The sequence below is a fragment of the Cucurbita moschata genome, unplaced genomic scaffold (genome assembly GCF_002738365.1).
Source record: "Cucurbita moschata cultivar Rifu unplaced genomic scaffold, Cmos_1.0 Cmo_Scf00007, whole genome shotgun sequence".
Lineage (NCBI taxonomy): Eukaryota > Viridiplantae > Streptophyta > Magnoliopsida > Cucurbitales > Cucurbitaceae > Cucurbita > Cucurbita moschata.
In genome coordinates, this window is record NW_019268523.1 from 3,459,052 (window position 1) to 3,484,777 (window position 25,726).

Here is a 25,726-nt window from a genome sequence, read left to right on the forward strand (position 1 = left end):
GATTCTATTGACATGGATAAATTTGAGGCATGGCTCTGATACCATGTTAGACGAATACGACTCTCTATAATGATAATGATATTGTCTACTTTGAGGATAAACTCTCATGATTTTGCTTTCAGCTTCTCCAAAAGGCCTCATACTAATGGAGATAGTATTCCTTGATTATAAACCCATGATCATTCCTTAAATTAGTCGATGTGCACTCTCATCATCCAACAGAGTTTATGAATTTCAGTTCTTGGTTTCTTGTCTTCATGAAACCAATCGTATGCTTTTGTAGGGTTAATTAAGAGTAATCAGCATATTCACATAGTTTACTAAAAAACTATTTGTGACGCTCGAATAAAAGATGAGTATATTAATGAATCGTGACCACGTTCGAATGAGAGCGGTCCTTGAAGATAAGTCCTTCAGAAAGACTTTCAAACATTGAAGTTATTACCTATACTAACAATATAAACTTTCCTTTTTGATGATTCAATGATAGGAACGACGTAGTTTACTAAAATGCTATTTGTGACGCTCGAGCAAATGATTATGCATTAATGAACCGAAACCACATTAAAACGAGAGTGATTCTAAATATCTACCTTCTTTTTCAGTAGCTTAATGATAGAACATGTTTAGTAAGTATAGTTTTCGTTAACTAAAAGTTAATTTGACACGTCTTTTAAAGCGTTGACATTTTACGGCAACGAGTATTTTGTTAAAGTGACCGTGATTTAATTAAAATTTAAGAGAATAAAAAAAAAAAAAAAAGCAATTCAAATGGTTTAAGAGGAAACATTTACTTAATTTTGTTTAAAAAAAATACAATTTTTACTGTTCACAGTAAAAAAAGGCAGAGTAAACCAAGGTCAAATATTTTGAAAAGTTGTTACCCAAATATCCCACCACTCAAACAAACATTGAAAAATTGTCATGTTGACGTGGCAGTACACATCACGTGCTGTCAGAATCTATCTCTGACATTTTGCACGTAGAAAAGCATCGTAGAAGAAGGGAAGCATCCATCTTTACTTTATTTATTTATTTATTTATTTTCAGTTTTTAGTAAAAAGATAAATAAAGAGACTCAGATAGAAATAGATTCGATGGAAAAGAAGAAAAAAAAAAAAGAAAAGAAAGAAAAAGGTGTTATCTTGGAAATGTCTCAAAAGGGGTATATCACATGTGATGCCCAATATCCAATGGATCCGTTACACGTGTAGCCAGCGTGGACCCTACGCTGGATTTAACCTGCTGACTCATGTTTGGTCAAAGAAAAGGCGTATTGGTGGTCAGAGAAAAAAGGTTCAATTGTCACTGTTACCTTTTTGGGTACGGGCCTGCGTTTGTAGGCCCATTTATTGACAAAATTATCATAAGCCCATCAACTCAATAGGGCCCACTTATCAGCCCAATGCTTTTGTACTATTTACATAGGGGGCCCACATAGAGGCAGCTTTTGCAGGGACAGTTCCCAAAAGGACTATGACGTGGCCTTTTCTTTTTCCCCATAAAAGAAGCCTTTAGAAAAAAAAATAATAATTATTGGACAAAAATTCAATAAATACTTTCAAAATTAAAACAACAAACCAACCATAGTTTCAAGCTTCGTTTGATTTGTTTTCATGGAATTGGTATCCAACTCTTTGGTCAGTCGTGTGTATGTCTCATTTGACTGTACGAGCGGATTAGATTACAAAAGAGGTTTCCCTTAACGTTTTAAAATGCGTTCGCTAAGAAGAGGTTTCCACATTTTTATAACGAATATTTTGTTCTCCTCCCCAATCAATGTGGGATCTCACAATCCAGCTCTATTGGGGGCTCAGTGTTCTCACTGATACATCACTCGATGTCTGGCTCTGATATCATTTATAATAGCCCAAGACCACCACTAATAAATATTGTCCTATTCGGGCTTTTCCTTTTGGAGCTTTCTCTCAAAATTTTAAAGTGTGATGTCCCACATTGGTTAGAGAGGAGAACAAAACACCATTTGTAAGGGCGTGAAACCCAAAGAGGACAATATCTGCTAGCGGTGGATTTGGGCGGTTACATAAAGAGAGGTTTCCACATTCATGTTAGGAATGCTTCGTTTTCCTCTCCAACCAATATGTAATCTCACACCTTTACTCGACATTTTGAGGTCGCATCAAACAGGTGATTGAACTTCCAATTTTGTGCTATGCAATATAAGTTTCCGAACTTTTGCTTTTGTATCTAAGAACTGGACGAACATTATTATTTCTTTTTCTTTTTAAAAAAGTTCATTATCTCAACATGTATAAATTTCAATAATTTGTAGTGTTGAAGACAGCTAGTTGGGGACAGTGTCCTCTCATTCTGTAGACGAACACAAACGACTTCTTTCATCTGTCGTTTATACAAACAACAACCAGACAACAACACCAAACGAATCAAACGGATCAAACGGATCAAATGATGAATAGAGAATCTCATATTCATGAAGAACAAGACTTAACAGAGTTCTTAATATCAAAAAGGGAAAAGCTAAAGGACTCACCAGCTACAAACTCAGCTGGAGTGTCTGTGTAGGGGTGGCCGACATTGCCATCACACCTTGTCTTAAAATCATCACCAATACATCAAAAAAGGTAGAAAAATTTAAGGGATTCCCAATCTCTTTACACACAAACATACTTATGTTCACTTTATCTCAGCTCAGTGCTTGGGAGAAGGGCACTGATAGCACTTGGTGAATAGCCCAAATGTGTTAACTTGATGAACAAAGTTGAGCATGCTAGCCCACCCTCCAAACCCAAATCCCACAATCAGGACCCACCCCACCACAAATATGTTCACAGAGTATAGCCCTGCCCAGCCACCCAACAATGATGGAGCTCTCTCCACTGCATTCTGTATAGAGAAAAAAAGGTGTCAAAAAGTTGAGAGAAACTGAATTGTGAATTTGAACAAAAGAAACTGAGTAACCTCTCTGGCTGATGGAGAAGCAAAAGTGACCATGTGAGCTAAAGCAGGGATTATGTAGACGGTGAAGCTAACGAGAAGGGATCCGACCGTCGAGTTGATCGGTCCGAAGAACGGGAAAATGATTGCGAGAAACCATATCGGTATCACAACGGGTAGTCTCGTGAGAGCTCTCTTGATCAAGCTCTTTGTTTCATGTACTCTTAAGAATTTCTCCCACACAAAGTAGAGAGGTGTGCAGGCGAATCCAAATGTTATGAACTGTATAATCAAAGCCACATTGATAATGGACATCTCAATTCAAATGGGATTGTTTTTTTGTATAAGAATGTTACCTGATGGATGAGCATGAGGATGACGGCAGTGTCTCTGAAGCCATTCCTTGGGAGCAAAGCAAGAGCGTTTGAATGGGTTAAGAGGTCATCGCCAAAAGCCCAATAGACAGCTGAAGCTGATGGCAGTGTCAGTGTAAGCACGTAGAGCGTTGCCATCAAGTAAATGAGCTTGAATTTCTGGGGCTTCCACATGGCATGCATTATCTCCCTACATGAACATGAAAATTGAATACAAATTTGGTGGAAATGAATGTAGTTCTAAAGTTATGTTTTGAAATGCCTACACTGTTACAGCATGTCCTCCAAAGGTGTAAAGAATGTTGGTAGCCCCAGTGAAGTACAGAACCATTTTACTAGGCCCTGAGTGCTTCACTCCCTCAACCTTCACATAACAAAAAGCAAACAGGATTACTTCGTCTTCTTCTTCTTCTTCTTCTTCTTTCTATTTCAATGAAACCCAGTTTGATATTTTGATTTAGATAGCTTTTTCCTTTACGACTTGTAACCATCCAAGCCACCGTGAGATCCCACATCGGTTGGAGAGAGGAACGAAACATTGCTTGTAAGGGTGTGGAAACCTCTCCCTAACACACGCGTTTTAAAACCATGAGGCTGATGACGATAAGTTAACGACTAACGGTAGCAATGGCTTGGACTGTTACAAATGGTATCAAAGTCATGCATAAGGCAGTACACCAGAGAGAACGTTGGGCCCTGAAGGGAGGTGGATTGTGAGATTTCATATCAGTTGGAGAGGGGAACGAAACATTTTTTATTATAAGGGGTGTGGAAACCTTTCTCTAGCAGACACGTTCTAAAATTGTGAGACGGGCTAAAGCGGACAATATCACTGGCAATGGCTTGAACTGTTACAAATGGTATCAGAGCTAGACACTAGGAAGTGTGCCAGCTAGGACGCTGGCCCCCGAAAGAGGGTGGATTGTGAGATCTCAATTGGTTGGAGCGGGGAACGAAACATTCTTTATTGTAAGGGCGTGGAAACCTCTCCCTAGTAGACACATCTTAAAACCGTGAGACTAACGACGATACGTAACGTACTAGCATGGCTAGGGGTGTTACACAGCTCAACCATAAGAACAGTCTCATTCATTCCTGAAAAACATCTTCTATACTACAACCAATTAAGATCTGTTCATAATGTTGAAGAACCAAACAAGCAGGAAGAACATAATTTGAGATTGTAAAACACTAAGAAACGAAAATCGAGGATATTAATGATCTTATTATCGTACCTGTCCGTGGATAAGGGAAGCAACGGTCATATACCAAGCAGTGTATGTAGTCATCACAAGACCAAGAAACGACCAAATTCTGTAATTGTGAAAAGAAGGGATGAAGACAGTGGTAGCACAGCAAGCGCCAAAGATATACGTCCAAGTCCTCTTGTCCAAATTGTCGTTTATGTAATAGATATTACTGCAAAACCAAACCCATCAAAGTCGTGTGAAAAAACACAGACAATTCTTGTTCTTGTTCTTGTTCGTGTTCGTGTTAAAACTACCTGGCACAAGCTATCAGCTGAATCACAGATCCAAAGAGGAGAAAAGTGCAGTTAAAAAACAAGCCCACATTTCTCCAGTGTTTCCCAAGCAACCCATCAAGAACTTCAAACCACTGCAGAGGACAAAATCAGGCGTTTTGGGAAAAGAAAACAAGAGATTTCAAAAGAAATGGGTATTAAGAACTTACCTGAATGACATGGTTTCTGAAATCAACCTTCTCCCGTTCCTTTCTGGTTCGATATTCAACGTAAAGAACACTAATAAGATAAGCAGTCCAGCTTCCCATTAGACCATAGAAGAGCTGGAAGAGAATCCCAGAAAGCATTCCCAGTTGGGAGAATGAATATGGAAGTGTGAGTAGCACTTGAGCGACCTGTAAAACGCCAAAATCGACCCAGAAAACCATGAGGAACTCGAGAACAGAGAGAACAGAGAAATGGGTATTGAAAGAACAACAAAATGGAGGAATATTTGCCTGATTTGAAGCACAGCTGAACCAAGCATCATAAACAGAGCCGCCATGCCAGAAGAGTGCAGAGAGCTTGGACTTAGTGGAGCTTGAAGAATCAGCTTCTTCTCTCTCCATTTCAACGTAATTGCCTGCGATTACGGTTTCAACTTTCTCGGAAGCCATTAGCGCGCGTTTGGGAAGGAAGGGATGGATTCAGAGGGTTTAAATAGAGAAGAGGGGGAGTTCGATTATGATGTTCATAAATTGATGAAATGGGTTGTTTTTAATTTGAATTATTAGGGGTAATAAGTTTAAAAGGAGATATTTTTTTGATGGGATGAAATGAAATTGAGAGGTGTTGAGTTTGAAACTGGGACAACTCTCCCTCCACAATGGTATGATACTGTCCACTTTGAGCATGGGCGTTCATAACTTTGCTCCACAATGGTATGATACTGTCCACTTTGAGCATGGGCGTTCATAACTTTGCTTTGGGCTTCCCCAAAAGGGCCTCGTACCAATAGAGTTCGTATTCTTCACCTATAAATCCGGCTTCTCCAAAAGACCTCCTACCAATAGAGTTAGTATTTCTCACTTGTAAACCCGGCTTTTCCAGAAGGCCTCATACCAATAGAGTTAGTATTCCTCACTTATAAATCCATGATCATTTCTAAATTAGTCGAGGTGCGACTTTCATCATCCAACCGTCCAACATTCTGGCTGTAGCTTTCGTGGAGCTGTTTCAATCAATTAAAACTCTTTTATTTATTTATTTTAAAGAGAAGGGTAAATGAAAAGGAACGTTTTAAAGGAAGTTCTTTCACATGTGGGCTTTAAAAGCAGAGTTTATGGGCCAGGCCTAGCATGCAGTGCACGAGCGGGTTGGCCCACTATGCCCATTATCTCTCTCTCATTTGAATTTAGCCAAGCCAATTAATTTTTTTTTCAATAATTACATCAAAATTAAGTTGGATTAAAAAAAATAATTTTGTAAATGTTAGTATTCTCAACTCGTATAATAAATTAATTTAAAAATAAACTTGATTTTATTGAAATTAATAAACAAATTGATAGATCGAATTGGTCGCTGCTTTATGAAAAATATTAGTTATAATATGTACATGTGACTCGACCGGTTAATATTCCACGTCATAAATGATGTGAATTATTAAATAATCAAAGTTGAGTCGTTTTGAACTTCTACGAGGCTTCACGAGATTTAGTCCATTGTTTTTTTGTGGGATATTATTGAGCGGAATTAGGTTACCAAAATATTTTTGTAATAATTTTTTCAACCAGTCAATTATACAAGTTGGTATTTTATTGTTTCGCTATCGATCAATAATTTTAATTTTTAGAAAGTATTATGATCATCTAATAATAATAATTTAACATTTTTAAAATAAACGACTTTGAGACGTGATTCTTACAACATATTGCAGAGTTGATCCATAGACGTGGTCTTTTGAATCTATGAGTTGAGATCTTTTTGAAACTCACACCGAAGAAAAAGAAATGAGTTAAAAAAAAAAAAAAAAACTAAGCGACTCCGAACAAAGTTTTTTTTATAATAATTTTATGTCCACCAATCGATTATTATTTAATATATACTCGATCAAATTTTATTTATTTTGGACGATTCTTTTTTTTATCTTATCTTTTAATAAAATGATTTATTTTCTTCGTAAAAAATTGGTAGTAGAACCAATAAATATTTTTATTTTGATAAGTGGAATTAATACCTCATATAAAATTTATTTTCGGTAGAATATGTAAAAATTGTGGTGCAACGTGTCTTGTTTTGATTTGTTTGTATTATGGTAATATAATAAGAAACATAATGTAATATTTTTTTTTTTAATTTTTGAAAAACAATAGCATAAAGGTAGAATTTAAAAATAAAACCAACTTTTTAAAAAAAAAAATAATAAATATAATTTTGGAAGATGGAGGGAATGATTGCATTAAGGGTAAGCTTAGTGGTAAATATGATTAGCAACACACGTGTGACAACTGGCTTCGCCATTAAACTAAAATTTCCACGTGGACCCCACTGCATGTCTTCCTTTTGCTTGGGTTAAGTGGTCCCCACTCTTTTCCTATTCTTAATCATGATATTAAGTGCTTCTTAAATCATTTTTCCTTCGTATATTTTAGATAATTGACATTAATTACGTTGGTAATGTTTATATTAGAAAGGATGAGGTGGAGAATAAATCCACGTAATTAAATAATTATATTAAACATTTATCTTTTTATCTAATCATGATATTATAAAAAAAATTGTACTTAGAAAAAGTTACATAAGTGGCTTTTCGATGAACGAAACATTAGTAATGTGAAATCTACGACTTACCTATATGTTGGGACTTCTATACAATTTATTTATATTTTCAAGTTATAGAATTTATAATTCAATATTATTTTGGACCACTTTATAAAATAAATATATTTATAATTAATGTAGCTTTATAAAATATTATGAAAAAGGAAAAAATGGATAAAATTTTTTCCAATATTTATAAAAACTATGGTCTAAAATATTTAAGTAAATATGATTTTTACAGCTTGATAATAATAATTTTGATATTAATAAATGATGAGAATATTAATATTAATCAACAGCTTGGATTGGTCATTATTTCTTCCAAAGCATCACTTTAACGGTGATGATGATGTTGCCCTGATCCCTAACCCTACACGTCAAAAACATTTTCTATTGTAATTTTTTTTCAAATAAATCATTTCATTGCAAATTTAATCTTTTCAATGATACATTCATAAGATTTTGAATTGCTTGCTAGTCACATGTGTGTATATATATATATATATATATATTTAATTTTTTAATATATTATGATTATATTATTGAAGAATTATATGGTAAGGTAAGCCGAGCTACCTTGTATATTTATAATATAGAATTAGATCGGAGAAGTTAATAAAAAAAGATATTTATTATAAGCATAAACAACTTATTAAAATAATCACTGGAAAATGTTTTTTTTTTTTATTTCTGATGTCTCGTGTTCCCATTGATAAAGCTGTACTTTCTAGTGACGGATGAAACAAACCATTGACAAAGTTAGAGAAAAGATTTGTCATGGAATACAAAAATGTTCGGCAAAGTTCCTTAAACCTAAACTTAATATGTTTTCTTCTTCTGACGGTTTCTTCTTCGCTATTTTTCCAACATCGCACTCTCTTGCTCGTTGGCTTCTTCCTCTTTACCTTCATGTCATCGTCTCTTTTCATTTTTATGCTTAGTGCAATTCTCTTTTTGTTCGTTACTTTTCAACGTCAATAATTTGTCTGTTCTTCGTCGTCTGTGTCGTTATCATAGTCACCGTCGTCATCTTCTTCTCTCTCACTCTGTCGTCTCCTCATCTTCTTCTACTTAGCCTCCTTTGTCGTTATTGGTCTGTCTTTGCATTTTTTTAATTTTATTTTAGATAGTATTTCATACTAAATTATATTAATGTTATAACCAGGTGGGCTTGGTTGATTGATTTGGTTTGGGTTGAAATGATTCAAATTTTAAGAATCGAATTTAAACAAAACCAGACTATAAAGATTATATTAAAATTTTATAAATGACAGAGCACAAATTTGTAGTAGTTTAACCTAATTTTATAAATAAGCTTAGACAGTTGATTTGAAAATAAAGTATTTGAATTATAGCAACCCAATTAACATAACTTTAGCTTCTTTTTGTAGCGCACATGGCATAATGTAGCTTTGGTTGTACCGACCTAAGCTAGGGTCCAACATTTCCATTAAAACAGCTCAAAATCAAATTGGGGTAGTTTCATTCACTTTAATTTTGATCCCTTTGGTACCATTTGCTTTCAAAGCCAACCCACTAAGGTACTACTAATTTTATTCTACTTTTTCTTAAAAATTATAGATTCCTTCGTCTAACTACTTTAGGAACGATTTGTAAAGTTTGAGCGTTTGATTAACTTTGGCTACAAAAAAAGTGAGTGTAAGTATATAAGTGAGAACAATAATATCACGAGGGCTTGTACCCAAATTGGAAAATGTCATACCAACCTGGAGAAGATAAGTGGAAGCTTTGCTGTTCTTATCGATGAATTTAACTACTTTAGGAACGATTTTTAGAACTTTAAATTTAGTCTGTATTAGTTAAACTTTTAAGAGGGTAGAATTCAAATTAAGTGACCAAATTAAAACTTTACTTAAGCCATAACAATCAAATTAGATTAAAGTTTTGAATAATGGTGTTTGTGATCATTTTTTAAACGATCCATTTGTTAAGTCCTAAATTTTCTGAACCCAAATAATCTCTATTAAATAATGAACTTAATCCAACTAACAATAGATGGAGTGAGTTAAAGTTATTTGGTCAGATTATTTAGTTAATTTATTTAAATGTTTCTTTTTGTTAAAAATTAAAATGTTAATTCATAAAAATCTATTTATTTATTTTCAACGAGGTACCTTTCAAATAGTTTTTTTTTTCCAAGTTCTCCGAGAATGAATGAAATAAATAAATAAATTGATTTAAATTCAATTTAGTTTTAGAAAAACATATGAACGGATAGTATTTGGTAAAACCACCGTACCTAAGGTTCTCTCTTTCTAATCAAATAAATTAAAGAATATAGAAAGAGTAATAAATGAAAGATATCTATGGTAAACCATAATAGGAGACAAATATCTAGATATTTACCTTTAATAAAATATCAAATATGATATATATATATATGTATGGTAAACTATAATTCAGTACTAAATATATAAAGAATCCACCTTATAGAGTTTTAATTTATTTCAACTCAAATCAACCCAAATCGTAAATGGGTTGAGTTGGGTCATCCAATGTTTTGAATACCCTTAATTTTGCATCATTCTCATCTTTGTTTGAAATCTCGATTTAAACTAAAAAAAACGTCTTTAACTACTAAACTATGCTCGCTCGAACCAAGCACAAAAGGGAAGAAATCAGAAACATTGGGCTTTATGCATCATGGAGTGGGCTTTAAGAGATTAATTGGAAGCATGGAGGAAGGTTTGAATAAACTTGATGTAATGGGTCAGGAAAGGAATCTTTTCTAAACCTAGAAAGCGCTTTCCCAAAATGCCCAACTTTTGGCCTCCAAGTTATCTTCCCTCCACACGTATTCTATTCATCCCCTCATTTTCCTTCACATATATGTATATATACACTTTCCAACTTCCTTGCATTAATCCACCCAAAAAAATTACCAATATGGCTTCCATTTCTCAATTTTTCTTCATTTTAATCCTTATTTTGTCGGGTAATTTTTTTTTTTTTTTTATAAATTTGATCATAGCTCAGCTGAAAATAAACAATTTTATAGTAGTAAACTAAAAAAATGCACATTCGAACGTGGCAGGAGGGAGAACGGAGAGCGCACGAGTTTTCACCGTAATAAACAACTGCAAGGAAACAATATGGCCGGCGATAACTCCGGGAGACGGTTTCAACGGAGGCGGTTTTGCACTAAAACGCGGTCAGTCAATCGTTTTCAAAGCGCCAGTGGGGTGGTCGGGCCGGATATGGGGTCGAACCGGGTGCAACTTCGACCGGAACGGGAATGGGCAGTGTCAAACCGGAGCCTGTGGGGCATCGCTCAAATGCAAAGCCTCGGGGAAGACACCAGCGTCGCTTGCGGAGTTCACACTTGCGGCGCAGGATTTTTACGACGTGAGCTTGGTGGATGGGTTTAATTTGCCGATGGTGATCACGCCGATCAATGGCACCGGAAAATGCGGCGTGGCAGGGTGCGATGGTGATTTGAGAAGTGATTGCCCGGCGGAATTGGCTGTAAAATCGAACGGGAAAGTTGTCGGGTGCCGGAGCGCGTGCGACGTGTTTGATAAAGATGAGTATTGTTGTAGAGGTGTTTATGGGAATCCGGTGACTTGCCAGCCGACATTTTACTCGAAGAAGTTTAAGGATGCGTGTCCGACAGCGTATAGCTACGCTTACGATGATCCGACAAGCATTTTCACCTGCTCCGCCGCTGATTATGTCGTCAGCTTCTGCTCCAAGAGGTACAATTTAATTCAGCTTTTAATTAAATTTTAAAATAAGACAATAATATTTATAAGCTTAATTAAAATAATAATAATAATAAGGTTGAAATTCATGGCAGGGCGCAGCCGGTGTGTACTTACCATAACCACAAGCTAGTTTGCAGTGGATCAAAGGGCTTGAAATCCGTCGTGGGCGGAGGATGGTGGGCTCTAATGGCGGCTATTCTATTTCTCATTAATTCGTCGGTTATTTTTTAACGTTGAGGCTACGTGATTTTCATATTGTTTATGTATTTTATTTTTAGTTATTTATTTTGTGTTTGTGATTTAGCTCATCAATTTTTTTTTTCTTAATTTGACTTGTATTTTTTTTTAATAGAAATTTATTTTCCGAGTTTAACAAAAATAAAACTTATTATTACTGGTCGGACTAATTTTAAAATTTATTGAAAATTCAGCAACTTAATTTAAAATTTTAAAAATATTGAAATAAAAAAGAAAGGAGTAAAAATCATTAAAATTATATTAAAGAAAGTGAAAAAAAAAAATCAATTAAAATACCTATAATTAGTAATTATAGGATTAACATAGTGAATTTAACTCAAGAGTATAAATCAAAATTGTCTAATATTTAGCCAATATCAAATATGATATTAAAAAATAATATACAGACTAAATTAATAAAAATATTCCTAAACTTTACCTTTTATCTAAAATTATTTATGATTTCTACTTTTTTTTTTTTAATAATATCCTCACATTTAAAAAAAATACTAAATAATTTGTTTTTTAAAAAATATTTTAAAACTTAAAAAAATGTTATTGAACTTTTAAATTTTCAATAATACTCAATTTAAAAAAAAAAAATTCAATAATATCCTTAACATTTATTTTAAAAAAATAATTATCTCTTTAATTCTAAAATAATAATAGTAAAAAAAAATTTAAATTTTTTTAAAATTTAAAAGTTATATATATATATATATATATATATATATATATATATAGTAAAAAAAATTAATTTTTTTTTAAATTTAAAAGTTTTATATATATATATTAGTAGTAAATGAGTAATAAAAATACTTATAAATTTTGCACTGTCTCAACCTTCAAATGTTTGGACAACATATAATATAACAAAAAAAAAAAAAAATTAATAATACCGTTTAAACCTTAAAATATATATAAAATAATAAAAAATAATTAAAGCTTTAAATACGATATCGGACGAATTTGCACGCCGTACCTATAAAAATCATACAAGAATCTCCTCCAAAATCAACGAGTTTCAACCTTCATCACATCACAGAGCTCGAAAATGGCGGGTGCAGGCGGCGGAAAGGTCTCCTTCAAAGTCACTCTCACCTCAGACCCCAAGCTCCCATTTAAAGTGTTCGTAATCTTAAACCCTTGATTTTTAAGCTCCTAGGGTTTTCCTCTTTCCTTGCCCAGTATTAAGATCCAATCTCATCGTTTTTTCGATTTCTCTGTCTCTCAGGTTTAGCGTTCCAGAGGCCGCGCCCTTCACCGCTGTCCTCAAATTTGCCGCTGAAGAATTTAAGGTGCCTCCGCAAACTAGCGCCATCATCACCAATGGTAATTGATTACCTCCGTGTTGATTTATTCGTTGAATTTTGATTCGTTTGTGATTGGAATCTGCATGCGTGAAATTTCTTTGTAATTAACTATTTGAGATCTGCCGATCACAATACGTGTGGTTCTAGAAATGAAAATTGGCGTTGAGTTCCTTGAGATGGTTGGCGTGCCCTCAATCGTACGAAGCGTGAAGTCTTTTTTTGAGAAACGAGTATTAGTAATTGGATGTGTGGAGATTGGGTCAGTATTCGTCAAAACACGAAATAGGGAATGGACCTCTGCTTGTCCACTTTGAGTATCTTAATTTTTGGATATTGTCCTTTATTTATATATCCACGTTCTTTATCTCTCCTAGCGAAATCCACTCTGGGACTTTTGTCACACTCCAATATCTCCTCTCTCAACTTCAGATTGCTGGGATTGCCCTTTCTTTTTTGATGAAAGGTTGGGTTGTTTCCTGTCCGAAAACATAAATTGTTCATTAACCTGTCCACATTACTTCATTGATGGAGGATTTCCATCATCATCATCTTTTGTATTCAAGGTATATTATTGTTTCTGATTTGGAATTGATTGGTCTGAAGATTTGAGTATCAAAAAGATCGTCGACAGTAGTTTAATATCAGAAAAATTGGATGTCGTCATACAAAATGTTACATGTTTGGAGAGTGTTGTTAGTATGCTATAGGTAATCCTTGATGGTAGTCAAGCTTCCATACATTGTGCCTTCATATCTTTGATCCTGTTATGAGATGTGCTTGTGATTTTTTTTTTTTTGGTTTTTATGTCCGAGAGAATTCCCTTAATTGTACTTTTGACTTTACGAGTACTAATATTGAAACAGAAGTTCCTACGCCTTTCTTCCCAGATAAAAAGAAAAACTGATACCTTTGAACTTGCAAATAGTTGAGCTAATTTTGCTACTGCTTGAAGCTTGAACCAATTATCTGCATCTTTTTCATGATTTCACTGATATCTTGTGGCAGAAGAAGGGTCAGAGATTGTCCTTTAGAGTTTGTAAACTACGAGATATGGACTGTGATCATGTTTCTGTCCTTGTTAGTCATATTAATATTTGATAGAATTGACGTTGTTAGATGGGAGATGCTTTATGCACAATTAATTTTCTGCAGAAAAGATTTAAGAATCCAATCGAACATGTGCGTTTAGATGTGCTGATATTATGGTATCACTTCAATCATTTAGCCTCACATTTTATGTGTCTAACATGGTTCAAATGATTTCAGATGGCGTTGGAATAAATCCTCAACAAAGTGCTGGTAAGCTGATTCATGGCCCTATTCCTAAACTTACAATTTATTGTCCTTGCTTCTGTTCCCCTCATTTTTTCATGTTATTTAAACTTTCCTAACTATAGAAGCATGTGCTGAACTGCCTAATGTAGAAACAGATAAAAAAAAAAAAAAAAAAAAAAAAAAGCTCAAGTTCCATGGTGATATATGGCTGGAGGTGTGTGAGATCTCACATCGGTTTGATAGGGGAATGAAACATTCCTTATAAGGGTCTGAAAACATCTCCCTATTAGGTGCATTTTAAAACCTTGAGGGGAAACCCATAAGGGAAAGCAAGATAATATCTGCTAGTGGTAGGCTTGGGCCATTATAAATGGTATTAGAGCCAAACACGGGCGGTGTGCCAGCGAGGACACTGAGCCCCCAAGGGGGTAGATTGGCGAGGGGAACGAAGCATTTCTTAAGGGTGTGGAAAACCTCTCCTTATTAAACTCATTTTAAAACCTTGAGGGGAAGTCTAGAGGGAAAAGTCAGAAGAGGACAATATCTGCTGGTGGTGGGCTTGGATCGTTACAAGGCGATTCTGTAACTGGTGACAAGGTGTTTGAATTTGTCAACCAAATCCGCCACCATTTTGCTGTTGCTAAAACAGAACTATTGATATTGTCTTCTTCTTTTAACCCCCATCTGGAATGTTAAGAGGCTCCTTTAAAACTCAAAATCAGATTTTATATCTTCTTTTATTCTTCCCGGATTACATCCTACGAGGTACTTCCTCAAGCATGAGATAACATTTTGTTTATGTTAGTATAAAATTTGAACTTCTTCATTGATATTACTATTTGTTTATACATATTCCTAGGGCTGAGGCAACTCAGTGAAGCTTGAGGCGATAATAATATTCCATTTGCAGTTGAAACTTATGGTTGACGTGCCTTTTGCAGGCAATGTGTTCCTCAAGCATGGCTCTGAATTGCGCCTGATTCCTCGTGATAGGGTTGGAGCTGCCTGATCTCTGCAAATGTAAACTCCAAACCCTTTATCTATTGGCTTAATTTGCTGGGAGAATTTCATACCTGTTTATCACATTAATGTAACTCATTAGAACCAATCTGCCTAATTAAATAAATGAGCCTCCTTATTTTGGAATACTTTCTTTTGAACTAGTTGGAGACCAAATTTTAATTTCAAGCCTCCTTGTTTCCTTTTTCTCTTTACTTGGAACGCTCCGACTTATAAAAATTCAAACGATAGATCTGGAAAATCTTGAAATTGAAGGACTATATAAAAATTAAATTCAAAATACCTAAAAAAGAAAGTAACAGTTTGGAACTATATATCAAGCTCCAACAAGGTCTGTTTTATCTTCCTGCCAATTTTAGACATCCTCTACATTGGCAAGGCAACGGCTCTGGAAATGCTCTGTCCAAACAAGGTACCTTGTGGTCCTTGTCCATGGTAGACGACCCTTCATTTCCTTGTGGAGTCCAAGAAACTTTGATATGTGTGCATGTTGAGCTCCTATGTAGACGTCAAAAGTAGAACACAGTAACACCCCAGCCTCTCCATGTTCAAATTTGCAAAATTTCCCGCTTTGTACCTCTCATTAAGCTGTACGAACATTCCTGCAAGAGGATTGTATAATTCCCACCTTTTTGTTACTCATGTATGCCAACTGCATGCATAGTGCCACTGCGCACAAGTATGTGAAATGTGGAAGCTTGACTGATGCCGTAAAACCTATTCAACCACCCATTTAGTCAAGCGGGACAGAATGGATTTTTCCAAAAACAAACAACATGATTGCTGGGGCCCCGACAAGATCAGAAGGGCTAACTGCACTTACAGTACCCCGTGAGTCTGCTAATTCTCTCCCCACTTCTGTTTCGATCTAGACTCAGTATTTTATATGTTATCGAACATGTTCTAGAAATGTTTTGCTTTAATAAGCTAGGCCATGTCTCCGGCAGAACTGTTAGTGGCAGATTCTTGTCTGAAAAGAAAGCATTCCATTCCTACGCTATGTTGCTTTCCTGTTGCAATCATATATCCCACTACTTAGCTTACTCGCCAGTCACTTGTCCATTTTATACTCTGCTTCAGCTCCACCTTTTTCAGGCCCGGCGTGAACGGGGAGGTACTGCTGCCCTTTATTTCTTTTTTATAGTGGATATTAATATTGAAGATTGATAGAAGGAGTCCCTGGCTAAGAGGATAATCCTGGATTTATAACTAAGTAATACATCTCTATTGGTATGAGTCATTTTAGAGAAGCCAAAAGCAAAGTCAAGAGAGTTTATGCTCAAATTGATAATATCATACCATTGTGGAGGTTTGTGGTTTGTAACATGATATCAGAGTCATGCTCTTAACTTAGTCATGTAAATAGAATTTTCAAATGTCGAACAAAGAAGTTGTGAGCCTTGAAGGTGACTCAAAGTGTCAAACAAAGGGTGTACATTGTTCAAGGGCTCTAGAGAAAGAAGTCGAGGCTCAATTAAGGAGAAGTTGTTCAAGGGCTCTATAGATTTCAACAGAGGCTCTATGGTGTACTTTGTTCGAGGGAAGAATTGTTGAAGATTGTTGGGAGGGAGTTTTACATTGGGTAATTAAGAGGATGATCATGGATAAAAGTAATGAATATATCTTCATAGGTATGAGACCTTTTCGAGAAACCAAAAGCAAAGCTTGTTGAGGTTCGTGGTTTCTAACGATTAATGCCTCCATTCGGTTGCGTGGATGATATCTCCATCTCCAAGACACCACCAGTACCCACACAATGCCAATTTACAAGAAACACAATAGAATACCATTAAATTCATATCCTTCCAGAGGCAATCAAACAACTCTTGCCCAACAAAAACCCGTTAATGGCAGCTAAAAGTTAAAACCCACCATAAATGACAACAAAACAAGGCAATATTGCCTTGGGACTGAACACATATAACTCATCCAGATTGGAATACAAGCCAGCTTCTCCGGCCAATGAGTCATAATCCTCCACGCTGCTTTCTGAACTCTTCTTAACCCTGCCAGCAATTACCCGACAAACCAGCATTGCTCGTTTGTCTTTGCTGTCCAATGACATTCCAGCACTGTCATGAGCCTTTCCACTTGTGGCAGTTGTCAGAATACCCTTCCCTGCGTCCCCTCCAGTGGCCTCTGCAGCCACCTTGAACCCATGCTTGATTATACTACAAACATTGCATTGTGGGATTGAACTACAGAGGCTAGAAGAGCCATTTAGGCCCAATGAGCAAGCCAACGTCGTGCAATGAAACCTCAGGAGTTCGTTACCATCTGCTATGCAACGTGGGTGCTTCTTTGAAAGCTTGATGGCTTTGCCTTTAATGGAGTCCCTGTATTCCTCGAATCTCGAGATGGTTTTTGAAGTGTTGTGGATTTTCAAAATCCTTTCAATTTTGCAAATTGGGGTTTGTTTTTTCAACCAGCTTGATTGAAATATAATCTCCACTATGTTCTTGCTCGTGTCTTCAGGACCAAGTTCAGACACTAAACAATCATGGAATAAGAAAACAAGCTTAGAACTTATGAACTGACACAGAAAAAGAAGGGATCGAAAATTGAAGTACCTGCATGTCTAACACTCTTGTGAAGCTCCAAAGCTTCAGGTTTCATGAAAACCTCACCACATTCAGAACAGGGCCAAATGGTTGCTCTAAGAAAAGGGTCTCTAGCCATCCCATTAACAGGGTTTATCACCATTTTACATTCGTAGCAGCCGTAGAACTTTCTGAATGGCATTCCCCTGAAAGAGGCTCCACTAGAGGAATTGGAAGAAGATGATGCAGATAATGATGAACAAGTGGCTGATGGAATACCATTTTGTTCGTTCAATGGAGGAGCTTTTGAGTATCTACTTGAACTTGAAGATAATGCCCTGTTCTTGTGAACTTCGTGCGTTACCTTGGTGTTGTTACAGAGTGAACCCGAACACCTCATTTTCTTACTGTTCTTCCTACTCTCTTCTGTTGCTTGTTCCTGTTGTTGTCGTTTTTCTTGTGGCTGCTGAGGCTGCAGGTACTTGCAGCTGAATATGCCTCTAACAACCGCCCAAGACGGCGGCTTTGGTTTCTGGTTTTGATGGGTTTGTCGGCTGAGCTTTGTCTGGGTTTTGGGTTTGGCCATGGCAGATGCCATTTCTTTACTGAAAATGGGATTTGGTTTGTTCTTGTTCTTTCAGGATCTGAACATGAAGATGAAGGTTGATAGGAGGAGCTCCTTGAGGTTAGGGGCCATGGATATGGGGACTCGTAAATTCATTGCCTTGAAATTGTAAGAACCTTTTTCAGTGTGTGGGCATTGATTTTAGAGGCGCAAGGTCCCCTATGCTTTGTTTTTTTTTAGTGAAAAATGTCTCTCTATTTTTAAACATCTCCTACTGAAATTTCAAAAAAAAAAAAATTGGAATGACTCATCGGCAGCGAACTTGCGATTGTGCGGCACTCACTCTCCAACGACAAGTGAGCTAAGCCAATTTGTTCTTACGTCACCTACGGCCGTGCGATTGTGCGGCACTCACTTTCCAGCGACAAGTGAGCTAAACCAATTTGTTCTTACGTCACCTACGGCCAAGCGACGTATACTCAAGCTTCTAGCCTCGATTTAAGAAAAAGGTTTTAGAAAACAAGGGCAGTGAGAGATTTTTAAAAGAGATATTATATAAGCAAGTAAGAGAGGAACAACAACGGCTCACAGTATATAATCTTGGACAGGGAGAAGTTGTCAAGGGACTTTCGCTTTAAAACTAGCAAACTCACAGATCTCCACGATGGTATGATATTGTCCACTTTAAGTATAAGCTCTTGGCTTTATTTTGGACTTTTCCAGCCGATAATATTCCATGATTATAAATTTCATGATCATTCTCTAAATTAGCAGACGTGGAACTTTGATCTAATAATTATTAGCTAGAAAAAAAGAAAAAAAAAACCATCAGGTGAGAGGGTTTAAAAAAATGAAATTTGTGGTTACCGATACCCAACAGCAAATTATGGAGAGGATAAGATTGGAATGATATAAAAAGTTCACTTTTCTTGGTATGATTAAGAGCATGAAATGGGTAGAAAATAATTTTTTAAAGAAATAAAATATAATGAGTTTGGATGATTTATTTATTATTATTATTATTATCATTTCTTTTTCTTTTTCATAATTTTAGCCTAACAAGATATGAGGCTAGAGAATTCTCGAATCCAATAAGCCTATATTATTGATAGACATGATCATGAATTATGTAGCGTCTATTATCAATTATTTACATATTGGTTCGTCATCTATATTAGTGATATATAAATTATTTTATTTCATTATTTACATGTTTATTTAATTGGTATGAAATTTATCAATGGTATATAATGATATTTAAAACTATTTTTTTATTACTAATACAAAAAATGTATAATAATAATATTTTGTTTTGTCATTTATCAATTATTTGCATGTGCATTTACTATTATGTCTACAATAATTGTATTAATTGAATACAAAACATATACATGTATTATTTTATTTAGCTTTCGACCCGTAATTATTTGTATGCTTATTTGTTATTAGATATATTATCGATATGCCAATTGCATTTAATTTTTATTTTTAACTTTAGCCAATTAACATGATTAAAATTAATCATATTAATATGATTAAAATTTGTAATATTTAACTTTTTTTTATTTCTTTTAATAATTGTAAATAATAGAAAAAAAATATTATTAAAATATAGTCTATCATTAAAAAATACAGAAAATTTATATTAGGATAGACATAAACATATAGAAATGGGCGTTAATATACTTATGAAAATTATTTTTAAATAATAATAGACATAAAAATTGTCTATAAAAAATAAATTAGGTGAAAATATTTAAATATGCGCAAGAAAAAATTTTAAAAATGGCCCATTGGAGCTAAGAGAAGCCCAAGTACGGTCCAATGCCTTGATGGGCTCTATCCAATAAGTCCAGAAGAGAATGGGCTCAATAAAAAAGCCCACTACAGTTCAAAACGCTCCGACAGGAGACTGGTCGAAACAAAGCGATCCTTTCAAAAATCACGGTTTCCCTCTCTTTCCCTCTCTTTCCCTCTCTGTAACTCGCACCAATCTATGGATCGAGATGGTTCGGAGCCGAAGTATCTGTAAGTAGAACACTTCCCTCATTGTTCTTCTCTTTTCACCATCCAGAAATGCCGTTCGGAGCCGACCATGGACAGGGAGGCTAACCTTCCGGTCCCGCTCGCACTTGAGAAGAAAGTGAGCCGTCAGACAAACTCAGAAACTACGACCTCGTCTTCCTCCTCCTCATCGCCGGACTTCCTGCGGCATGTTCAAGCCGCCTTCAAGCGCCATCAACTACTTGGTGAGTATTTATGTGTTTAATAACAATTTAATGTGTTAGAATATGTTATAATTGAGCTGGTGTTAATGTATGCACTCTTGATTTGGAGCTACTGTAGGAAGAATTTCTTCTTGTATTCTACTATTTATTCGCCAAATATTGTACGAAAGCTCGAAAAATTAGCTATTCTACTTTTCACTTTCGTGCTTGGTTGGGGGAATTAGACAGGAACGCCCTGTTTCTTTAGAAACAAGAACATGCGTTAACTACTCGGGAAGAAATTTGATTCTGTGTAGCTTTGAGAAATATTTGATAGTATCTCACGCCAATGATTTTAGTTTTATGGTTGTTCTTCGGTCCATTATGACAATCATATTATAAGGAATTTCAGGTGTGACGCAATCAAATAGTTTAAGACCCAGGCGCTTGTTAGTTCCCCAAAGAGAGGTGTCAAGGAACCCACGTTCGGAGGCCAGGCTTGCAGAAAGTGTGAGTCGAGATCATGCAGTGAAGGATTTGATTGAACAGACGAAGAGTACAATGACTATTATTGGTGAAACCCAAGATGAATCAATAACGCGGCCTTCCATGTCAGGCCTGATGACCAAAAGCTTTGATGGAAGTTTCACATCTGATGCCCACAGAGATGAACTTGTACGTGGTGTTGGTTGTCAATCAAGGAGCACATCATCCACTTTAAATACAGAATCCCAGCATGTTGATGGTCAGAAAATGGTTCGGTTTTCTGTTAAAACCAACAAGATATATCAGGGTAAATACTGGTGTCCTATATTTTCTTGTTAATATATCCTACCTTCACTTCAATGGTATTCCACAAGCACTTGTGAAATTTGATGGCCAGTGGATTGGAAAACTTATCATCTCATATGCGTTCACTTGCTTTGACAGAGATGGATTGGATGGCCGGCCGCCAAGGAGAAGCTTATAGTGTCATCAATCATGGTGAATGTAAGCACCGAAGTTTCCCAAACACAGAGACTGATATGAACGTGAAGAACAATGGTGGGGTTTCAATGTTGGCACAAAAAACGCCAGCTGTGGAAGAAAAACTCAAGCGATTTGAAAACTTTTTGACTCAACCAGTTTGTCAACCTTCATTTGATCCACCTTGTGCAACCACCACGTCTGTTCACTCAAATTCAGTGCTTATGCTTAATTCAACGACCTATAGCTCTCATTTGCATCAAGAAAGTGGTGGTAGTATTGCTACCGAACCTTTGAGTGACTTTAATGCAAATATTCAACATGAAGCTAAAAGAAGTGTGTTGCCAACATCAGGGTCTTCTCTAAAGGACATTACGGACGAGGTCAAGAATGGGAAAGGCAATGATGCCCTACATGCTCAGGGTCTTACTGCTAATACAGAAAATGTTAGAAGCAACTATGACATCTCTAAGGATCAGAGGGAAAAGTTAGCTAGAGATAGTGATATTTCGAAACATTCTTTGCAACACAATGATAAATCATATGAAGGCAAATGTTTCATAGGGGACGCCACTGATTCAAAGTCCAAGGCCCAAGTACCCAGAAAGGCAGTTTCGGATGTGAATTTGAACCCCTCTGATTCAGAAAAACAAGAAAAAGTGGCAAGTGGGAAGAACACATCAACAACTCGTAAAAGGAATTATGATCCAGACATGTTTTTTAAGGTTAATGGAAAGCTTTATCAAAGACTTGGCAAGATAGGCAGTGGAGGAAGCAGTGAGGTTCACAAAGTTATCTCATCAGATTGCACGATATATGCACTGAAGAAAATTAAACTAAAAGGTCGTGATTATACCACTGCTTATGGGTTCTGTCAGGAGATTGTGTATTTAAATAAGTTGAAAGGAAAGGATAACATTATACAACTTGTAGATTATGAGGTATGTATCTTCATCTTGATATCTTTTATGTCTTTTGCATTCATATTTACATCTCTCATTTCCAATGTTCGAATGTTGATCATCTTACTATCTCAGCCCATGCTTTAGGCGTTTGAGCCATAAGTAAAACTGTAGAAGGCACTTGACATTTTTTCCTCGTAGCTTCTAATAGTCAAAATACTTTGGCTCCATTTCTTACATTTTCACATTTAGTTTATATTTTTAAAAACTAGACGTATTTGCTTAAAAAATTTCTTGTTTAGTTTTCCTCTTTCAGAAACATGACTATGCATTTAAAAACATTTTTGGTACACTAAATTGGAAAGAAAGAAATCAGTAGTAACACTTAATTCATAAAAACTAGAAAACTAAAACCAAAATGATATCAAATGGAATCGGTGTTTGATCATTTTGTGTCTAAACTGTGAAATATTTATCGGTCATTCATGTACATTTATGTCAGGATTATCTAAGAACCTCTCTTTTTAGGTAACAGATAGGACTTTACTTCAGGAAGTGTTGAATGGCTCCACGAATCATAAAGATGCTAGGGTTAAGGATGATGGATATATATACATGGTGCTAGAGTATGGCGAAATTGATTTGGCTCACATGCTCTCACAGAAATGGAAGGAAATTGATGGCTCCGATCAGATAATAGATGAAAATTGGCTTCGATTCTATTGGCAGGTGATCCCTTCTTCCCATTTAGAATCTAGCTAAGCAATAAGTGCACGTTTATTAATGTTCACAATTATTTTTCGTTCTCCTCGGCATTTATGAACAATTTTTGTTCCTAGCTAATGGTCTCTATTTGGCAGTAAATTTTCATCTTCTTCCTGATATATAATATATCACATCCATTGAGTCATATCAATACTCTGTGTTCAGATACTACTGTTTTACTTGTAATCAGAATTGGAGTAACATTCTTTTTTCCTTTGGAGAAAAACAAAATCTTCTTCCTGATATATAATATATCACATCCATTGAGTCATATCAATACCCTGTGTTCAGACTATTGTTTTACTTGTACTCAGAATTGGAATAACATTCTTTTTTCCTTCGGAGAAAAACAAAATCTTGAACCTTTCATATTTAAACAGTAAATTTGTGGAAAAAAAAAAAAAGATTACCATGTTTTTCTGTGATAGAAGTTGAATCATCCACGTGCTTTGTAATTTTAAATTTTGTTTATTATAAGATTTTATGCATGTGGATTGTTTTGATTGGTTTCGTGAACAAAGAATCCTCACTGTACCTGTACAGTTTCTCATTTGCTTCCATCATTTGCAACATTTACGTGCTCTCTTTATAGATTGATTATTTCATAGAAAATGTCTTTATACGTGGCAGCAAATTCTTCAAGCTGTAAACACCATACACGAGGAACGCATTGTTCACTCTGATTTGAAGCCCGCAAATTTTCTTCTCGTCAAAGGCTCGTTAAAACTAATTGACTTTGGTATTGCAAAAGCCATAATGAGTGATACTACTCATATCCAAAGGGATTCACAGGTGAATATCATTTGATGCTCTCCCTTGCTTTTGTTTATACATGGCGGATGTACCTGGTACAGAATATTCCAATGTGCAATAATGCAAAGGTGTATCAATTTTTGTTCATATTCGTGATGTTTGGATATTGAATTTTTCCATATCACAGGTGGGTACACTGAGTTACATGTCACCCGAGGCATTTATGTGCAATGAGAAAGATGCAAATGGAAACACCATCAAGTGTGGTCGACCATCTGATATTTGGTCCCTTGGCTGCATTCTTTATCAAATGGTTTATGGAAGGACCCCCTTCTCCGAGTATAAGACATTCTGGTCGAAGTTTAAAGTCACTACAGACCCAAATCATAAGATTAAATATGAACCCGTTGGCAACCATTGGCTTCTTGATCTTATGAAGAAGTGCCTTGCATGGGACCGCCATGAGAGGTGGAGAATTCCTCGGTTACTTCAACATCCTTTCCTCGTACCCCCAGGCTCCCCACACCTATCCTTCTCTCAAGACCAGAGTTCCAAACTTCTGCAACTTATTGCCGAATCTTGTGAAAGTGATCAGGAAGCTTCGTATCTGCGTTCTCAGCTTCAACTTCTCCTCAACTCTGTGCAGCCGATGACATCTCTGTTAATAACTTCTAAAGACAATCAAAGTGAGCTGTTTTCCAAATCGTCAAAGAACTATTTTCTTCTCTACAAGGATGTGGCATCACAGAAGGATGAAAGGTGAAAGTCCTGCTTTTGTTTCTCGTTCAAGGAGTGGTTTCGAGTTCTCTTCAGTATGAAATGTGGGATTCGATCTTTGAGTAGAGATGGTGATGGATAGAATATGAGGCTTCTCCTTGGTAGATGTTGCTTTTGTCTCTCCAGGTTCGGTGCACTAGAGCAACTAATTTTCTTATCGGATGCTGGATGATCAACTTAATGCCTGTAGCATTTGCCAATATTATTGTACAATATAAATTGTTTGAGAGCTTTGACGATGTAAATATGTTCGTAGTTTTGTTCGAGAGCTTGTCATTTATGTTCCTAGATTCAACATAGAAAGAAACCATGCATATAGCTGGCTATATGTGTCCAAAGTTTCCCAACTGTTAGTGCAACGGAATTTGACATTATTTATATAATAGGGATTGAGATCGAGAATCTCTTGTTTAATCTTGTGAAGAATACCTTTTACAGTTCTCGGTGCTAAATTGACGCTTTTCAAGTTGAACCAAGTAGCAAAGTCACTTTTTCGTGAAAGGTAAAAGTCTTTTCTTACAGTGAACTCGAATTCATCTTGAAAAGCACTCTTTTACCGTCTCTTCTCTTGGCTTTCCTTTGATTCTGACTCAACAAATGAAAGAAAGATCAACGAATGAACCGGAACCGAGAGCTACTGAATCTTCTTTCACTCTTTTACTCGACAGCAAGGTGTTTACGTAAGACTCATTTGTTAGGAACCAGAAACATCCAAAATGATACAAATTGTCCACATTGAACATAAGCTTTTAAGGTTTTGTTTTTTATTTCCTTAAAAAGCTTCGTTGAAAAAACTTCACACCAATGAAGATGTATTCCTTATTTATATACTCGTGATCAACCCTTTAATTAGCCGATGTGAGACTCTTCTTCCAACTATCCTCAATATCATCTCTGTTCCGGTTCCTTTTCACTTTTGCTTTGTAATAGTCAGACCTCTTGATTTCCATAAGCTCCCTCAAGGTTGCCTCTATTTTACATGTTTCCAAAACCACTAAGGTAAAGCAAACATGATGAAATTACATTTGGCAAACTTGAAAATGAAATCTATTTATAAATAAAATAACAAAAAAAAAAAAAAAAAAAAAAAAAAAAAAAAAAAAAAAAAA

At 35.7% G+C, this 25,726-nt stretch overlaps 5 protein-coding genes across 6 annotated transcripts; 3 read left to right on the forward strand and 2 right to left on the reverse strand.

Annotated features, from left to right (window-relative positions):
• Nucleotides 1-2,421: 2,421 nt before the first annotated feature.
• Nucleotides 2,422-5,504, reverse strand: LOC111444647 (auxin transporter-like protein 3). Its single transcript, XM_023082613.1, has 8 exons — nt 5,271-5,504; nt 4,983-5,168; nt 4,795-4,907; nt 4,526-4,709; nt 3,557-3,654; nt 3,273-3,480; nt 2,941-3,198; nt 2,422-2,865 (listed from the first exon to the last, which is right to left on the reverse strand). Exons 1-8 carry the CDS (start codon nt 5,427-5,429, stop codon nt 2,671-2,673), a joined length of 1,401 nt encoding a protein of 466 aa, XP_022938381.1. The 5' UTR covers nt 5,430-5,504; the 3' UTR covers nt 2,422-2,670.
• A 4,966-nt stretch (nt 5,505-10,470) lies between these two features.
• Nucleotides 10,471-11,605, forward strand: LOC111445154 (thaumatin-like protein). Its single transcript, XM_023083392.1, has 3 exons — nt 10,471-10,528; nt 10,628-11,288; nt 11,390-11,605. The coding sequence occupies exons 1-3, from the start codon at nt 10,480-10,482 to the stop codon at nt 11,526-11,528; spliced, it is 849 nt and encodes a 282-aa protein (XP_022939160.1). The 5' UTR covers nt 10,471-10,479; the 3' UTR covers nt 11,529-11,605.
• An 888-nt stretch (nt 11,606-12,493) lies between these two features.
• LOC111445155 (ubiquitin-fold modifier 1) lies at nt 12,494-15,270 on the forward strand. The gene is made up of 4 exons (XM_023083393.1): nt 12,494-12,662; nt 12,769-12,866; nt 14,114-14,146; nt 15,064-15,270. The coding sequence occupies exons 1-4, from the start codon at nt 12,589-12,591 to the stop codon at nt 15,129-15,131; spliced, it is 273 nt and encodes a 90-aa protein (XP_022939161.1). The 5' UTR covers nt 12,494-12,588; the 3' UTR covers nt 15,132-15,270.
• Nucleotides 15,271-16,587: 1,317 nt separating this feature from the next.
• LOC111445153 lies at nt 16,588-18,300 on the reverse strand. The gene is made up of 2 exons (XM_023083391.1): nt 17,713-18,300; nt 16,588-17,632 (listed from the first exon to the last, which is right to left on the reverse strand). Exons 1-2 carry the CDS (start codon nt 18,278-18,280, stop codon nt 17,004-17,006), a joined length of 1,197 nt encoding a protein of 398 aa, XP_022939159.1. The 5' UTR covers nt 18,281-18,300; the 3' UTR covers nt 16,588-17,003.
• A 1,876-nt stretch (nt 18,301-20,176) lies between these two features.
• On the forward strand, nt 20,177-25,052 carry LOC111445152 (probable serine/threonine-protein kinase mps1). Of its 2 annotated transcripts, none has more exons than XM_023083389.1 (6): nt 20,177-20,496; nt 20,858-21,247; nt 21,385-22,361; nt 22,851-23,051; nt 23,718-23,879; nt 24,028-25,052. In XM_023083389.1, the coding sequence occupies exons 1-6, from the start codon at nt 20,343-20,345 to the stop codon at nt 24,601-24,603; spliced, it is 2,460 nt and encodes an 819-aa protein (XP_022939157.1). In that variant the 5' UTR covers nt 20,177-20,342; the 3' UTR covers nt 24,604-25,052. The 2 variants fall into 2 exon arrangements, with proteins under 2 accessions (XP_022939157.1, XP_022939158.1); XM_023083390.1 differs by having other exon boundaries at nt 20,178-20,496; nt 20,867-21,247.
• The last annotated feature ends 674 nt before the right edge of the window (nt 25,053-25,726 follow it).

Coding starts and splice junctions, on each gene's coding strand:
- LOC111444647 (XM_023082613.1), bottom strand. CDS start 5,429: ATGGCTTCCGAGAAAGTTGAAACCGTAATCGCAGGCAATTACGTTGAA. Junction 4,908..4,982: donor TCAGAAACCATGTCATTCAG/GTAAGTTCTTAA, acceptor TGTCCTCTGCAG/TGGTTTGAAGTTCTTGATGG. Junction 3,481..3,556: donor GGAGGACATGCTGTAACAGT/GTAGGCATTTCA, acceptor ATGTTCATGTAG/GGAGATAATGCATGCCATGT.
- LOC111445154 (XM_023083392.1), top strand. CDS start 10,480: ATGGCTTCCATTTCTCAATTTTTCTTCATTTTAATCCTTATTTTGTCG. Junction 10,529..10,627: donor TTTAATCCTTATTTTGTCGG/GTAATTTTTTTT, acceptor CGAACGTGGCAG/GAGGGAGAACGGAGAGCGCA. Junction 11,289..11,389: donor GTCAGCTTCTGCTCCAAGAG/GTACAATTTAAT, acceptor AATTCATGGCAG/GGCGCAGCCGGTGTGTACTT.
- LOC111445155 (XM_023083393.1), top strand. CDS start 12,589: ATGGCGGGTGCAGGCGGCGGAAAGGTCTCCTTCAAAGTCACTCTCACC. Junction 12,663..12,768: donor CCCAAGCTCCCATTTAAAGT/GTTCGTAATCTT, acceptor TCTGTCTCTCAG/GTTTAGCGTTCCAGAGGCCG. Junction 12,867..14,113: donor TAGCGCCATCATCACCAATG/GTAATTGATTAC, acceptor AAATGATTTCAG/ATGGCGTTGGAATAAATCCT.
- LOC111445153 (XM_023083391.1), bottom strand. CDS start 18,280: ATGGCATCTGCCATGGCCAAACCCAAAACCCAGACAAAGCTCAGCCGA. Junction 17,633..17,712: donor CAAGAGTGTTAGACATGCAG/GTACTTCAATTT, acceptor ATGATTGTTTAG/TGTCTGAACTTGGTCCTGAA.
- LOC111445152 (XM_023083389.1), top strand. CDS start 20,343: ATGGACAGGGAGGCTAACCTTCCGGTCCCGCTCGCACTTGAGAAGAAA. Junction 22,362..22,850: donor TACAACTTGTAGATTATGAG/GTATGTATCTTC, acceptor CTCTCTTTTTAG/GTAACAGATAGGACTTTACT. Junction 23,880..24,027: donor ATATCCAAAGGGATTCACAG/GTGAATATCATT, acceptor TCCATATCACAG/GTGGGTACACTGAGTTACAT.